This window comes from Amblyomma maculatum, chromosome 3, assembly GCF_055883805.1.
Source record: "Amblyomma maculatum isolate TAMU_Amacu chromosome 3, ASM5588380v1, whole genome shotgun sequence".
Taxonomy (NCBI): Eukaryota; Metazoa; Arthropoda; class Arachnida; order Ixodida; family Ixodidae; genus Amblyomma; species Amblyomma maculatum.
In genome coordinates this window covers 188,053,969-188,071,776 of record NC_139346.1, presented here as the reverse complement: position 1 = coordinate 188,071,776, position 17,808 = coordinate 188,053,969, and the positions used below count along the sequence as shown (strand labels likewise).

The following is a 17,808-nucleotide window of genomic DNA, read 5'->3' as shown; positions in this document are numbered from 1 at the left end:
CAGGGGGATCGGTATGTATTCGCTAACACGGAGTGCGCGTAGTGCACGGCGGGTCCTTGAGAGGAACGTTACTCCCGCAGGAGTGTTGATGCACCGTGCATGTATAACAGTACCTTCTGGCACTCTGCACACAAATTCATTTGGCGATAACAAATGGAGTGAATGCATCCTTCGCTTTTAACCCGTGAAAAACAAATATATCTGCTGACTGATAAAGATGGAGGCCGCAAGGAGCGACGCAGCGTATCAGTCGGCATTCTGTGTCGCAAGTCAGATCGTTTCAGCGTTGTGCTCAGACTGCTTGCCAAGCATGGACGTCGGCGCGGCGATGTCGGCAGTCGGTTCGGCGGGCCTGCAAGCGGTGTCGGCGTTTTTCTTCGAGTACCGGACGCTCAAGGTAGTGAAGATCGGCAACAAGAAGATCGGTCTTCTCAACCGGATTATACAGATTGGCATCATGGGCTTCGTCATAGGGTGCGTATAGTATGCACTGAATGAAGAACCTGCAGCTGTAGCGTCTTACTTCTTCAGTCACGATGTCATTACTTGCGATGCGTGTTCCCGAATAGTACAAATGTGTGCATTACTTTGGGTGGCAATCGGATCGGAGGCTTTTGCCATGATTTGTCTCCGGCGGCCTATAGTGGCTTCAGGATGCGTGCAATTGAATCCTGGACGTGGTTACCGCAGCTTGATGAAGATACAATGTGCGTATATAATTCCTGGGTACGGAGCGATGTAAAGAGAAAGAGGGACACAACTTTTATTGGACATATACACTACTGGTGTCTCTTCTTGAGTGGACCTCCCAGTCCAGGCCCTCTTCGCCGCCATGTCCTTCAGGCCGGTTTGCTTAGCCGTTGCTGTTCTTGTGGGTTGCTGGTCACAACAGCAGCTTCCTACGAAGGTGTGGCGTTAAGGACGTTGGGGCCCTTCTAAGTGGAATCGTGCAGGGTTGGTTTGGTGCTGCAGGAGGGACAGTATGGGGAGGATGTATAAGGGCGGGTTCAAGATGTCTTTGAGGAAAAGGCAGGGAAAAGAGCTTGTTGCAGCTGACGCTAGCGGACGGCTTCATCTCTGTTCAGCTAGGTGCCGGGAGGTTGGCGGTTCGTAGTTTACTGCGATCGGATGTCAGTGCACTTTTAAGAACACTGAATGGTCAAATTTCTGGAGCCCTCCCCTAAGCAGTCTCTCATATACCTTGAACTGATCCGTGATATTTCAAGCATAAAAACAATTTTTAGGTAGTGCGCCCGGAAGACCAGCTTCTAAAACAGAGGAAAGTTCGCCAACTATAATAAATAGCTTCAAATTTAAAATCGGAAAGGATGTGGTCAGTGGCAAGCACGATCATATATCATCATATATCATCATCATCATCATCATCATCATCATCATCATCATCATCATCATCATCATCATCATCATCATCAGTTCGACTATACCCACTGCAGGCCGAATGCCTCTCCCATATTTCTGGGCCTGTGCTAGCTGCATGCACTTCACCCCTGCGAAGGCTTCTTAACCTCATCCGCCCACCTAACTTTTTACCGGCCCCTGCTACGCTTGGAATGCAATTTGTTACCCTAAGCGACCATTGGTTGCCCTCTCTACGCACTACATGCCTTGCCTATGCCCATTTCTTCTTGTGTATTTCTACTAGAATGTCATTACTCTAGTTACTTCTTTCGCCAAATCTGAGCGCTTCCGATCTCTGAACAAGTATATAAATATATTACTACCAAACGGCTGTATATCTGAATCCGTGCATCCTGGTACGCAGCTACGCCATGATCATCGAGAAAGGTTACCAGCGCTTCGGTACATGCACCAGTGCCACTACGGTGAAGGTGAAGGGCGCTTTGTCCACGGAGTTCCTTCCCGAGGACGCCTTCGACCCAGAGCTGGAGGAGACCTGGCACTACCGTAGGGTCTGGGACACAGAGGACGTTGTGGTGCCTCCACACGTGAGATTGCTTCCACTCCTGTCCCATAAGCTCTTAATTCGAGATTTCGTCGCCTCGGGCTTACGTCAGTGTGTAGCATATATGATAAAGTAATGAGAACTTTCTTTTCACTCTGCTGTTCAGCATTAAGCTCTCTCATTTTTTAGATTACACTTTCTAATGGCGGATTCAAATCGGCGATCCGGATCAAGGTTTCTCGCTTCCGCGGAACAGGAGAGAATGTTTCAATACGGAATGTGGATTGAGATCCTTAGTTTTGACTGGACAGCGACCTTATGATCCCTAAACTCCTTAGACACATTTCTCTTTGCTGATTCAAATATCTGCTCCGTACTGCTTGTTAAAATTCATCCTTAGATTGTTCCTTCCCGCAATATGGCCGCTATGTGCCCGACTGAAGGATCAGCTTCTGATACTGCTGTTGCAGGAGCCCAACCAGTTTTTCATCACGACAAACGTAGTAGTGACACCTAATCAGACGAAAGGCACATGCCCAGAGGTAAGCAACACACTTGAGACCATCTGCAGCCCCCATGTGACAGTTTTTCAATAAGTCTTAAATTTCACTTCAGGACTTCGACGTCGAGCTCGCGCGATGCCAGTCCGAGAACGACACCACGAGCTGCAGAAGGGGAGCTACTGTCAAGCGTGGACACGGTGAGTGCCCGCAGCAAACTGCTATTATGTCGCCAGTGACGTCACAAAAACGCCGCAACGTTTACCTATGAGCTGAGCACTCCGTACCTCAGCAGCCTGCCTCAAACATAATAGAAGGCTGTGCAAGATTCTGTCCAAGCTATAGTCATAGTGAACAGCACTTGCTATTTTCATGCTTCCGTTCATCCTCTTCACCCCTTCCTTTACGGCGCATTTGAGAGGAGTTACTACGTCTTTCCGTTCCTCATTACAATTTTGTTTCCCCTTTTATGATCATGTCCAACATTTTTTTTTTTTTACCCGTTTTTCTCCTTTCTACACAGTTCTTTAATTATATATACATCACGAGGCCATTAATGTTCCCTTTGGGGGATTTTTTTTTCTTTAGAACATTTTAGATTGCAAATTTGGACTCAATGATATTTTCAAGATTTCTTCAGTAAATTTTTATGAAGAAAAATGTATTCGGCTGAGTCGTTGCAAACTGGCTCAATGGTTGATATTAACGAAGGAGATCGGTGACACAATGGGAACGTTTATGGTGTCTGCCGAATCTTAATGGAATGAAAAGAAAGAGGTTGTAGTATTTCACATTTTCTCTCTTGCGCTCTTATGATGACTATCCCATCTTTACGGTCGCATCTGCGATGGAAGAAAACACAGCACTGTAGGCGTGTAGAGCTGGTACTCGGCCGGGTAGTAAAATGGCGTACGGGACGCGAGTTCAAGCTTGCCATTTCCCTTGTTTCTACTGCTTGCAATGAGAAGCGCAATATTCTTATTGAATAAAAAGGGAAATTAAGTGGATTATTACAAACTTTATTTCTATGACGGCTAACTTTTATCACGTACCGCGTCTACTCTAACTACGTCGTGGAGCACGGGAAAGCGAACACAAAACGTGCAGTAACACTCGCAACTATTGGCTTTCAGCCTTCATTATTCCCACAAAACGCAAGAAGGAAGGAGAAAACAACTACATAAAATGCTGTAGAAAACTGCAGCGATGTTAGAAAGTTCTGCAGGAAAATAGCGCCCAATATGAGGCTTTTCGGCGTCTGAGCGAGAAAATTTTCAGTTGCGGCAAGGAACATCGCTGCCTGATCTAAGCGTATACTGCTCCGCCTGAAAAAAAAAAAAAAATAAAAATAACTGCTTTTGTTGTACGTGCTGTCACTGCAGGCTAATAACTTGTTTCAGTAGTCGATCAGGTGCAAGGTTTCCTACTCCTTGAAATTGGGGAATCTGTTTCAATGGGCGACTCAGATTCAGACCTTGAGTTTTGATTGGACCACGATGAATATCTTGCAACTTCGCAGATTCGAAGAGCAGCTCCCGATCCCCAATTGAAGCAAGTCATATTTCACAAGGTCATTTCTGTCAAGTTACTACAGACATTGCTTAATTTCTTGTAGAACGCAGGGCATTGATCACCTTGTAACTAGAAAGTCGTGTCGATTTATTAAAGGAAGTAAGCATGCGGACTTCCGCTTACGCTGGTTGTCCGGCTACAGCCGTGTATATCTGATGAACATTTTGCAGACGTCTTTGGTTAATAGCTCAAGACCGCGCTGTACAAAACAACAGTCCTGTTATTTCAAAGCGACTTCACCCCATTCCCCTCCCGCCTTTCTTTTTTCTTTCACTGTGGAAAAATTGCATTGGCCCTCGCTTTCTTTCGTCAAAAAATATCCACAAAATTCATTGTGCAGGCAGTGCCTTCTGTTTCAACAACCCGATTCAAAAGTTGATTACGTCCCTGCTTGTACGCTTTCATTAAGAAACAGCATAAAAAGAGGCCCGAACTACATTCCCGCGGAATATAGGCAGCGCTGAGGGCGCCTATAGTATATGTATATCTTCATTGTTGCCGCTGTTCTTTTCGCGCTTCCTAACACGGCGGTTAAGGTTAGCCGACCAGCCCACACGAACATATTAATCTGAACTTTAGTGTCGTCTGCTAGTGGTTTGAGCTAAGTGCAAAAGCGCTTCTAGGCTCACAGGACGGATTTGACCAGTGCTATTCTGAAGCCTATATATGTGCTGAGGTGAGGCAAAACTAAGCCTAACAATGCTTAGCATAGCAAAGTCATGGGTGCCATTGATTACCGCCATTTGACAACAACTGACCCCCATCGAACCAACACCAGACCTTTTGACTATTCACCTTGACCATGTGACCTGTTCTTTGACCTTGACATACGATCCTGATATTAGCATCTATGAAGGGGTCATCGCGAAGGCTATGCATGCATGTAGACGAGACAGACAAAGCCTTATACAAGATAAACCCGCGTTACGCAACGTGAAATCATGCACTTGCAATAATGCGTGTGACCTGGCGCAGGCGTCATGACCGGACGGTGCGTCAGAGCAGCAGCACACTCCGAAGACGGCCAGCACGTGTGCGAGATATCCGGCTGGTGCCCCGTGGAGAGGAAAATCTTGCCATTGTAAGGAGCCACTATAATCTAGTTCTGCATTCCGTTGAGCAACGACGTATCTCGCTCTCCGTTTTCGACACCTTATCTCTCTCTCTCTCTCTTATTTATTTATTTATTTTTACACGAAGTCTACTCGGCGTGTTGTGCCGAAAAACCATCGCCATACCCCAGTTTGAAAGGGAGGACGAGTCAAAAACGTGCTGGCAAAAACATGTGGGTGGCCCCGGTATGCGGTGGCCTCCAGAACTCCAGACCCAATATGTATTTGCTTACTGTGCCGGAGTACCAGGGTTCGATCCCGACCACCGGCGGCTTCGTTTCGATGGAGGCGAAACGGAGAGGCGTCCGTGTACTGTGCGATGTCAGCGCACGATCCACAGGTGGTCGAAATTACTCCGGAGCCTCTCCACTACGGCTCCTCTTTCTCTCTTTCCACTTTTACTCCCACCTTCCTCCCTTCCCTTATGGCACGGCACGTTCAGGTGTCCACAGTGCGTTTCGATGGAGGCGAAACGAAGACGCGTCCGTGTTCTGTGCGATGTAACAGCCCTCCACTACGGTTCCTCTTTGTCTCTTTCTACTTTCACTCCCATCTTCCTCCCATCCCTTACGGCGCGGTTGAGGTGTCCACAGAAAACAAGTGAGACAGTTACCGTGGCGTTCCCTTGCTATAAAGAATGAAAATCAGTGTCCACAGCAACAAATATGGCAGATACTGTGCCTTACCCTTCTTATTATTATTATTATTATTATTATTATTATTATTATTATTATTATTATTATTATTATTATTATTATTATTATTATTATTATTATTATTATTATTATTATTATTATTATTATTATTATTATTTGTCAAGGCAGATGAGCCTCCGCGTTCGAGCGCGAACTGCGCGTCTACTTCAAAAACCAGTCCAAAACCTGTCAGAAAATGATAGACGCCTTGTGTGGAGTGCATATGATGTATGCGGTATTGTTCGATTGATTGGAGGTTGATAGTGTGATTGATTATTTGTGAATGAAAGCAGCGTTGTGTAGACGAATAATCTCGTGTGTGTATCGCTGAGTGCGAACACGTGTGATGGAATCTGGGGCCGGTACTAGTGCGGCAACATTTCTTTATTTAATAATTTACTGAGCGCTTCATGTCAGGATGTGTCTTCTCGTACGATGGTGCTCAACGATCAGGATCATTTCGTTAGACGGTTGGTGAGCTAGAAGGCGGAGAAGAACGCTTGGTATGAGGCAGTTAGTCGGTTGAAGCGAAGGCGAGATGGCGATGTACGAGCATCAGAACTGAGACGATGATTGATTGAATGTCCTTTATTGAATGGGAAGGAGTAGACAGGAGGAGGAGGAGGAAAAAACTTTATTAAACCAGCGAGTTTGGACCCTTCAAGGGCCCAGGGCCACCGCACGGCCCTCACATTACGTGCATGTGTTCAGGTCACGTAGGGCCATGGCACTGGCACCCCGGTCCACACAGCGAAGTTGTATGTCCAGGTCCTGCGACGTAAGGAGGGCCTCCCATTCCTCCCATGATCCGATGGCGGGCTGTCCCTGCGGGGGAGGATCGGCAGGGCAGCCGAAAAGAATGTGGTCCAAGGTGGCGTGCAACTCTCCACAGAGAGTGCACTCAGGGGAAACGGGTCGGTAGTAGGATAGGCGTTGAGGGGTGAGAAGCGTTCGGGTTTGAAGACGCCTCCAGAGGATTTGTTGGGAGTGAGACAGCTGGGGGTGGGGAGGGGGTAGAGTCGACGGGCAAGGCGTGCTTGCTGTGTGAGCTCAGAAAATGTATGTGCCCGCTCCCTCGAGAAATCCCGGCATGGGTCGCCATTTGCCCGGCTAATAAGTCCTCGGGCTATGTTATCGGTGGCCTCATTTCCGGGATTGCCAGAGTGAGCCGGCACCCATATAAGCTCAATACGCCTGTCAGAATTAAGGGTGCACATTCTCAATATTTGCCACGCGGGAGGATGGACGCGTCCGCGGGCAAAGTTAAGTATGGCTGTTTTGGAGTCGCTAAGTATGTAAGGAGTAGACAGAATCTTCATTGTTTAGGTCGTCACTCAAATCACATTGCTGTAATCAGGCCACTAAGCGAGCCATACTTGGCAAATATCATCTGTGTGTTAGCATCAGTTTCTAGAAGGGAACGGTAGTTCAGGCGGTAGGGTTTGATCTCGGAGCGTCCAGTAGAAAAAGCAGGGCAATCCTAGAGTAGATGAGATATGCCGCCGCGAGTTAGAGTCGTACAGTGGGGGCACGTAATCATTTTCTCCGTATACTGACGCCAGCGGGCCATAATACGTGGCGTGCAAGCCGCATGGGCGGTGAGCTTATTCAAAAAGACTTCTTGACTTCGGGTGAGGTGGATATTTCTCGTAAAAGGTGGGTCTGGTGCGGCCACCTGCATGAGTGCGCATTCTATCTCGTCTACTCTCAAGTCTAAGCTGAAGCGTCCTCCTATCTTTTATTCCGAGATCCGAAATTTCCACCTCAACGATGCTCAACAGTCTTATCGTAAAGAGTGACCGAGCTCTCAGAATGTTTGCGTTTTGTTATCGGCAGCAGTTCTGTTTCATTGAGAATGGCTCGCCGTCACAATCTTCATTATCTCTTGCTCTTTGAAAGGACACTGAGAACAAATTGAAGTTTGTTGCTATAAAGTTACTGCCTCCATTATAACGAAAAAATGCATTACAAAATAGGCGCGCATATCATAATAATGGTATATGCTTGTCCTTCGGGAAGATTAGGTGACAAAATGTAAGGGTCGTAAATAAAACTCACGCATTCGTCTCCAGCAAGTAGATTAATTGCATTTATTTTGCTTTTGGCAGCAATGCTCTTTTCTGCGCTCCCATCTCCCCTCCCCCCTTTACTGAAACGCGAGACTTGTAAAACTCTCTCGTCTGCTTCACATTACGCGATGCAATCTTTGGCCATATCAGGCTTTCAAATGCACCTTACGAAGAATTTCTCGAATTTTTCGTCGTCTTTACTTCTCCATTACTGTAGGAATCCAAGAAACCTTCCGCCTGTTACTTTCTTTTTTATAACGCTTTTGGATATTTGCAGATTATAGATGTCATAATTTCGCTTCTTTTTTTCTTCGCTAATGACGTCTTGTGTTCCTCAAATTTCAGAAAAAACGGCTCAGGCCTCTTGGCCGGCGCTCGTGATTTCACGGTCCTCATCAAAAACTACGTCCAGTTTCCATTATTCAGAGTTCACAGGTAATTACATTTTCTAAGAAGTGATTTTCTCGTGAGACATTACAAACTGTCTCGCTGAGTGCTCCAGTCCACTCCAGTCCCTGACTTGAATACATGTGATGAAAACTAATGAAAACGCCACCTGGAGTTGCTTAGAGACGGTATCTCATGCACGAATATGTGACTATGTGACTATAAAGAAGCCATAGTTTGTTTTGGTCAGTTTGTAGTCACACGAATAGGACACAAAACAGATGGTGCAACAGTGTAGAAGAACACAAAAAGGAAGAAATAAACAAGTACAGGGTTGGCGCCGATGCACTGTTTCCAGTTTTCTCGTGTCCTTATCCTTCGAAGCGCCGTGCTATTTCCGAGAGAACTTGCCTTTGGTGATACATTATGCTACATAGGACTCACGGATTCATCTTCGTGTAAACAGTCTTGCGTTGTCTTGGCGGCCGTAGCTTAGTTGTTCTGTGCAATATGTACTACGTTAAAGCCCTCATTGCATTTTCGAGTTAGAGTGGTAGACTCACCGCTGTTGAGCAGTGAGCACAGAGAAAACCTGATTAAAAAAAAAGCGCTCTTAGAGCTTAATTTTGACAGACGTGAAAATAATAGAATTCACTTAGGTCCCACGGTAAAAGAAAAATTAAGTAACGGTGAACCAAAATTATTACACGTGACGGTCGACAGCCAACCAGTCACTATGGTATGAGCCCGTTTCCTTTCACATATTACAGCATTTCTTAGCCATTTTTTTTAAGCTCCGAGCCTCTGGTAAATGATTTGTTTTCATAATTTGTTTCATAACACCTGCAGGCGCAACATCCCGGATCAGATGAACGCCTCCTACCTCAAGGCTTGCGTCCACGACGAGAAAAGGGCACCGCTCTGTCCTATTTTCCGCGTCGGTGACATGGTCGAACAGGCCGGTGCTGACTTCGATCAGATGGCATTGGAGGTTTGAGTTTTTTAAGCGATATAGGTATTTCTGTGGTTCGTGACACAGCGCACGGTTGAATTAAGGGCTCCTGTTTCGCCCTCAACGAAAATGGGCAGAGATTGCTTATCCATTGAAGTAATGGTTCGACTGGCATGTGCTGCGTTAGCACGCATTGAAGCTGGTCGCATCGAAAGAATGGCATTATCGATCGTCGCTTTGAAGAAAAATATAAAAATATTGGCACCTAACTGTACTCTTCATACAAAAAGGCTAATCCTTTTGGTAACAGACCTCGCCGCGCTCCAAGTACTCTGTCTCCACTACCCTAGCGAAAAACCCGTAAGAGTCACAATAACCTCATACTGGTTTCTCATACGAAACTCATACTAAACTCATACTAAACTCATACTAAACTCATACAACTCTCATATAATCTCATATATTTGTCAAAAGTTGAATGATATTTGTATGAGATAATATGGGATTTGTACGAGCTTTGTATGAGTTTCGTATGTGAAATCTGTATGAGGTTATTGTGACTCATAGGTATTTTTTCACTAGGGTAGTGCCGCTACCCTCAGACACACTTGCGGGCATCTCCCCTGCCCTGTGCACCGCCAGTTAGTACGCCGTGAAACATTTTCTGTTTACAATACCAAGAGGCACACAAGCATGCATGGCTGTAGGATAGCGTATAATATATGGGAAACAATGATATTATTGCGTTCGTACATGTACGAAGCACAATATGATACAGACACAGGAGATTCTGGCGTTTAACAACAATGTTTTTATTTTTATAGAACGTCAAAAATTATCTGACACATATTAACATCCAAGCGTAGCAGTGCACTGACACATTACGTCAAAACAAAAACGAAAAGAAAAATTAAATTGCACCAGGCGCCCTGGCGACAAAACAATGCATAGCGACAGTTAGAGGTCTGGCGCGAAACCCTGCCATGCTTGGCTGTCATCACATTGGCGGGCAAGCGCGCACGTTTTGTTGGGGCATTACGTTGTCATTCAGCCAAGCACACTTTAGAGCAGTTAGTAAGGAAAGCTGAGCAGCTTGCAGTCTCGCGCTGTTCTGCGGTGGTGTCCATCCCACCGATCAAGTATATAAGGTGTACCTGGAAAAGTGTTCGTTTCTGTACCCAGTCTTGCTCTTCCCTTAGTTACAGTGGTTATATACGATAACCAAAAACTTCGTAAATAAAACCCCAAAGTCCTTATTTCAGGCTCTTTTTTTTTCCCCCTGCAGAAGCTTGAAAACTGTCGTCAATTTGAAAAAAATTGACCAATTTTAACTCCAAAATTTCGTAAAAATTGCTTATTCGCCCAGCGTTACTCCTTAGGTTCTCTGAAAAAAGGGAATTTTTTCCGAATGTAATCTCAATGTCTAGTATACGGTTTAGTGACATTCTATATTTCACCATTTTTCTTAAACACCTGGTTTTTCTATTTACAGCTGAGGCTTTTTTTTTTTTTTTTTAATCCTCTCTCGCATATATTACAAACGTGAACACAAGAGAAAATGTTTGCGTATCGTTTTTCTCATCTCACTGCAGGGTGGAGTGATTCAAATTACGATCTCCTGGGACTGCGACCTCGACTACGACATAAAACACTGCCTTCCCGACTACTCCTTCGACAGACTGGATGACCCGGATGCGACAGTCGTGCGAGGCTTCAACTTCAGGTGAGGAATCGCTTTTCGCGAAAAAGGGCTGTCATTATGTGTCTCTATAGCAGCACTAGCACTTACAGTAATGCTCCCAACAACGCTAACGTCGGCTTTCTTTGGGACTAAAAGAACGGCGTGCACATGTACAAATGTTTTCTTCTATTTTTCTTTTGTTTACATTCTAAGTCCTGCCTTGCGCCACGGTGGACGTCACAACGAAAGACTGCGGTTGATTAACTAACATTAACATTAACATGCGGGTTAACAAAACATAACCGATAACCTCCGAAGCGCTCGAGATAAGGACGCTTTGCTGTCGTGCAGGTATGCGAAGCATTACAGCGAGATGAAGCGAACACTGGTGAAGGCGTACGGCATCAAGTTCGTGGTGCGGGTCCGAGGCGAAGCCGGCAGGACGAGACTCTCGTCGATTGCCGTCACTCTCGGATCAGGGCTGGGCCTGCTGGTGGTGGTGAGCGTCCAAGAATACATCTGGCACCTGCCATATAATCAGAAGAGTAACTGAGCTAATATGCATCACGATTTTACAGTACTTTAGCTAAGATTAAGGTATTTTAGCTGAGCCCTATATGGTGCGCCACGTGCTCCTTTCTGTGTCGTTCGACGCGCAGCACACGAGCGCTTTGCTTTTCGCCACCATCGGAAAGCGGCTGCCGCGGCCGGGATTCGATGCCACACGCTTGGGCACAACAGTTGAGCGCCCTAATCACTGCACCACCATGACGGAGCGCAATTGCCTATTTTCATCGACGTTCAACTGTGCAGTGCTTGTTTGGGGAACTACGACGAAGCGCAATATTATTGAGATTCAGTTGCTACAGAAGCGCCCTATTCGTATTTAAGCCATACGAAAATGATAATTTAAATGTAGGAATGCCAGATTGGAAACGCGCACTTTACATGCCCGATGCGAAATTCAGAGCAATGAAAATTGAACAGGGGCGCCGCACGGATGATATAGAACAAATGTTACAGTTTAGACTTCCATCGTTTTTAAATAAACTCGCTTTGATGGTAATGCAGATATAAGATCCATTTCGCTGAAGTGGTTGTAAAATAAATATGGGATGGACTGAGACGTATCCTCTTTATCTTAATTTTCTTATCTGTTTTTTTTTCTGATTTTTCTTGCAATCATGTTGCACGTAAAGTTATATATATATATATATATATATATATATATATATATATATATATATATATATATATATATATATATATATATATATATATATATATATATATATATATATATATACATATATATATATATATATATATATATATATATATATATATATATATATATATATATATATATATATATATATATATATATATATATATATATATATATATCTTACAGAAATAGTCTGATAACTGTGTGCTGATAGTTTTATGCACAGGTGGTACTTAAGCGTGTTTAGTGATTTTTAGTGATTTCATTACGTGTATTTTTATTACCAGTGCAGCATGTAGCCGCATTTTTGAGATGCGAAAATATTCATTCTATAAACGCTATCTTCTTTATATGCTGCCTTTCTTTGCCACATAATAGGGTACGAACCCATCCAAGCCTTTCCTGTCTTTTTGGCCTTGCTCCAAACATCGCTAGGATGTTGAATAAAAGTTTTACTGTAAAAACTTCTTAAGCCAAAGAGTTTATGAGCTTGAAATAGACACAAAAATGCGCGCGTTTTTTCTCGGGTGATCAAGAAAGCATAATGTGGAAGCTCATTGCCTCTAGGGACGGGGGAGGGAGTCATAAACCTATGCATTCTGAGAGCTGGCGGTGATTTGTTTACTAAGACTCAAAATCCCATTTTGTGAACGAGCCATTACGAGTTTGAGTCATTATGTGCTCACGTGTTGGGAAGAAAGTTTTCATACGGTCTTAGCGTGAGCCACTTACCTTTTTGATCTGAACGTCACTATGGAATTAACGAGTGCCAGTATGTTTGTAATGAGATTTGCATTAGTGGAAATGTACCAACAGAACCACGCTATTCTGCTTACCCTCCTCCCTCCACTCCCGCCCAGTTCTCGGTATGGCGCGCCCGTGGCTCGCAGACTATATATGCTTGCCTGTCGCCACCATCAGCGCTGTGTGTGTCCTCTTCCGTCTTCTTTTGCGCTGTTCTATCAAACGTGATCAACCAACTAGCCCGCACCTCAACTCTAGTATAACCATCATTGTGTTCGCGAAATTTCGCAACATAGGTGGAAGCGGCAGCGGCAAACAACGATCGGCGCTGTCGAACCAAGCATTTTTACCGGGTATCTTGCCCCGTCGCTCGACTCTGTATTTTCGAAACATTTCGCTTGTATCTCGGGTCTGCCTCGCACGATTAGCTGATCAGAGCCATACTGGGTCGTATATGCTTCCATTCAATCACAATGCTTTTCTCCGGTGATCTTTCTTCACCTCAGGAAATTAGCAAACAAACATAGGGAAAACAAGGGTCTCTTTACGAGATATATATAAGGGGAGCCAGCAACCACTGATACTAAGGAAAAATATATAGAGGAATTTTTTCTCGTGTTGATAAATGTGAAATAATAATGTAATCATGAACATAATTAATTAGATTGGTGAGGTGGCGCCGGTGAACACTCTCGAAGATAGGCTATACCCGCAACATAAATACGTAAGAAAGTAGAAGATTGCACAGTCGTCTCCGTAGCTCAGTCGGTAGAGCACCTGAAGCGAAATTCGGAGGCGTATCCTACCAGCGGCATGCGGTTGTCTTTTCTTCTAAATTGTATTGAGTTATTTCCATTACTGCAGCATTATTTAACGCTGAACAACACAAAAAATTCCCAATACTTCCCCTGTATGGTGTCAGCGGTAAATCTGCAGGCTAAGCGATGGAGCGAAGCGAACGACGGCGGTCCTTGTCGCGTCGCTTTCTTCTTTCTCGCGTGTATCGACCTCTCTGTTTATCGCTATCGTCCGCCAATCGTCGTCATCATCAAAGTCAAGTGCCCACTGCTGCTGAAGCGCCTCACCGAGCAACCTCCAATTGCTCCTGTTTTCTGATAAGCCCAGCCGCATTATTATAAAGTATTATTGCTAATTACCAGGCGACCTCATAAGGCGAATCGCGGTTTAAACGAACGCTTCCCGAGTCGAACAAAAGCGAGAGAACCGTGCCAGAAATACGACAAAATAATCTGTGCTTCTGTCGCAATGTCTTTTTCTATAGTATGTAGTACTTTTCTCCATGACTATGTCAAATTCTGACAAAATTTACGCTGTCACAAGTTCATGGTCAAAAACTGCACAGAAATTCTGCTGTGTCTATAAAACTTTTTCTGTGGTTTTCGTCTTCGGCTCGGTTTTTATGAGCGGCTAAATTCACCATACACATAACTATCCTCATATAGCCTGCTGTTGCAGGAATCCAATACAAAAACGCAATTTCCTATAGTAACGTACATAGAGTGTGTTGTTAAGGTGTCGCTCTCCCCTCATTGCGGTGGATGCGTCTAAATGCAGGCCACCGTGTTTTGCGACTTCGTTGTCATCAACCTTGACAAACGGAAGAAACTCTACAGGGCCAAGAAGTTCAAATTCGTCTCGAAGAGGGACAGCTACAATGTGAGTGATCACCTCGCAAATAAGTCTGTCCTAGTTCAAGCTAGTCCTCTATATGAAAAACTGCTCTCCTTGAAGGAAACAAGACAACTGCGCTCATGAATGTTGCGATGGGGGAAAAGAAAGAAAATGTTTACTGCTTTTTCTTGTCCGCGATTGGTCCTGGTGGCTCAATTAAATCGCGCACGTGTTGTGGAACCATCACACGATGTCATACTGCAGCCTTAACTGACACACTTACACTAGATTCCCGAATGTGAATGCAAATCAGAAGAGGGGTTTTCCTCCCTCTCAAGCAAATGTCAGAGCCTCTTGCTTGTAAATTCAAGCAGAGCAACTTTTTGCCGCCAAGTTCGAGTCAATTTCAATCACTGTAAAGAATCGAATTCGTTTAAGGATGTCGACAAACAGAACATAGCAGATGAGGCTCGTTGCGAGACTATACGTATATCTTGAGTAGGGATAGTTACGAAGTTAAGTACTTCTGTTTTGAACGAATTGGCAATAGAATAAACTATAATTCGCTCTCGATCAATTCAGCACCATTCAGCTTCAGCAAATGCGAAAACCTCACTTAACTTGCTGCGATAAGCCGCTTCTATAGTGACTCGACAGCGTTTGCTTGGTGTTGTGTAGAGCACAATTTCCAGATTCTAGGCTTGCAACGCAAGGCCAGAGTTTTCTATGGGGAGGTGATGGAACAGACAGACACAACCCTGATGAAACGGTATTTTTGCATACGAGCAACAGATACAAATTGAAACAAAACGTGTTAAGGTAGTATAACTGGGAATCATAGGCAGCGAAAAAAGAAAGCGCAAATAAACAGAGCGGATCGCGAACAACCGACTTTTGTTTTATGTTGTCATCATAACTTGCACTCTCCCCCATCTCCCTTCTGTCTCTCCTTCGTCCGGAAAGCTGAAGATGGCGCCTCCCGACCTGGGTGCATCGCAGCTCAAGCGTCGAGTCCAAGCTCCCCTCTTGCTCCAGGCGCAGACATCTTCCAGCAGTTCGGACAGCAGGTGCTCGGAATCGATCAGCAGCTGACGAAGTACAGGCTGCACATTGAATGCAACGCTAACTCACACTGCGTACGTAACTTACAGCAAACTGAGGTAAAAGGGATGGATCGGTAACTGATGGGCATATATTGTCTCCAGTTTAGCACAGAAATTTTGAGTCAATACCTCGCACCTTTGGGGATGCAAATCAGATTAAATATCTGCTGATATAGTACGTAACAAAGAGCAAAACCTAAACGTAGGACGCATCTCTCACAAACTTATTGCTTCTGGTGCAATCATGTCCGGGAGTTGCATTTTGTCGACCGTAAAGCTAACGCCATTTATGGAGACAGTTTCCGCTTTCCATCCCGTTACATTGCATGCAGTTCGGGATTAAAGTCCCTAGATTCGTTTTTTAAAAAACGGATCTAGGGACTTTATTCGGGACTGGCGCTTGTGGCATCAGGCCCGGGACCGGTGTTAAGCTGCTGTTTGCCGATGGCAAGGGTTACGCCGCCTACCTGAACCGAGGTTGAATCAGACTACACTGACTGGTAATAAAGAGTGAGCAAATGCTCGGTGAACGGATATAGTCTTCCTCGAAAACATTAATAAAGTACCTCATAAATGTCTCTTCCCACGTTTAATGTTTTAGACACAACACCCAAGCGCGTCTTTTAGGATGATTCGATGTTTATTGGCCAACAATGCGCCAAGGCTTTTTATAGGCCCGTTCTTATTGATTTCGGAAATGTGACAACGAAGTATCTGTGTTTAGATTCCTGAATGATTGGTTCTTGTAAGAGCGGTAAACTTATCCAAAAGTATGCAGTATACATTCGAGCTTACGCTGCATATTTGTACAATCTGCTGTTATGTTGTTAAGTGTAGATTTCAAGTTAATCTGCTTATGGTAAAGATGTAATAGAAGTGAACAGGGTACAAATGCGGCGATCGCTTATCTCTTCCAGTGAGCCGCATATCGAATTATAAGGCGATTAATAAAAAGTATGCTTAAATTAAGTTCCCCAGGTGCTAGTTCATAGACAAGCCGAATAAAATTAATAGGTTTATTGTATGAACAAAACGATAACATTTTAAATGCCTAGCTTGGGAGCGGGGGGACGGCACTTGCTAGTCTATACGCAGTTAGGAAACCGTTTGCATAAAGCGCATCATGTGAAAATTTTTATAACTCAGGCAAACATATTGGGACACGATATCATGCCCTGACAACAAGGTACCGTGAAAACTTGTCATCTCGCATACCAGCTTCAGATGAGTATCTATACAGAAAGGAGCGCCAACTTATGTTCGCTTCTTATAGTGATCATTACGCACCAACTCCGCGGATTTTGTTAATATTGTCGGAAAATTAAAAAAAAAAAAACGCAAGAAAACGAATGTCCATTTTTTGGATTGTCTACTACAAACCGTGTCTTGGTATTAAGAACAATATCGGCACATCATCTGGAAGATAGGACTTTTACAGTATCAATTTCGAAGCTGGCTACGGAAGCAACAAAGACTTCATTAAATGTACTCGGTTTGGGTTTACATTTAACACTCGGCTGTTTGAAGCAGCCGGCCTCGGCTATCAGAAGCCACCTCCATAACGAAAACATCTAAAAAGATCACCATGCGTGGTCAAACCTCCACAAGCATCCATCCTGCACAAGCTAAATGAACTCCATGGATTCGGGTATCGCTGTCGATGTCCGCTTTAAAAGTCACAAAAGTCTCTTCCACCATAGATGGCTAGACAAGAATTGGGTGACTGACGTCATCGAGTGGTTGCTAAATCATATTAAAGGATGAAATAATGATATACCTAAGCAAAATTTGTCAGAGAGAGAATTAAGGAGGATTTCGAGGACTTCAAAACAGCTTGCCCAGTATCCGGATTATTCAGCCGAATGATGCCCTCATTCTAAGGCAGGATGGCAATCGAAAGGTAGTGGCGTCACCTAAAGAAAGCATCCAGAGGGAGTTTGGTCCTCATCAACGTTGCTAGATTACTTTTCTAGTAACGTTGGTCTGCATCAAGACTGACCGACCAGGCGAAGAATGCCTGGTCAGGAGAAAATGTCGACATCAGCCCAAACAGCCACTGACAAGCACTCTGTTGAATGGAATCAGTTAAAAGGGCAGCAAATTAAAACACAGCCTCCGCTCGGTCGTTACCAGTCCTACTCGCCGCAGGGCGTGAGCGGAAGAGACGAAGAAAACGATCGGAACATCAAATTGTTCTAGCAGAAGTCAG

At 44.4% G+C, this 17,808-nt stretch overlaps 1 protein-coding gene across 1 annotated transcript; it reads left to right on the top strand.

Moving 5' to 3' along the window:
• Positions 1–296: 296 nt before the first annotated feature.
• On the top strand, positions 297–16,912 carry LOC146197200 (P2X purinoceptor 4-like). Its single transcript, XM_084596450.1, has 11 exons — positions 297–474; positions 1,784–1,967; positions 2,395–2,466; positions 2,540–2,624; positions 4,972–5,077; positions 8,218–8,307; positions 9,109–9,250; positions 10,804–10,934; positions 11,244–11,391; positions 14,440–14,541; positions 15,460–16,912. Exons 1-11 carry the CDS (start codon positions 311–313, stop codon positions 15,586–15,588), a joined length of 1,353 nt encoding a protein of 450 aa, XP_084452576.1. The 5' UTR covers positions 297–310; the 3' UTR covers positions 15,589–16,912.
• Positions 16,913–17,808: the final 896 nt, after the last annotated feature.

Coding starts and splice junctions, on each gene's coding strand:
- LOC146197200 (XM_084596450.1), top strand. CDS start 311: ATGGACGTCGGCGCGGCGATGTCGGCAGTCGGTTCGGCGGGCCTGCAA. Junction 475..1,783: donor ATCATGGGCTTCGTCATAGG/GTGCGTATAGTA, acceptor CCTGGTACGCAG/CTACGCCATGATCATCGAGA. Junction 9,251..10,803: donor TCGATCAGATGGCATTGGAG/GTTTGAGTTTTT, acceptor ATCTCACTGCAG/GGTGGAGTGATTCAAATTAC.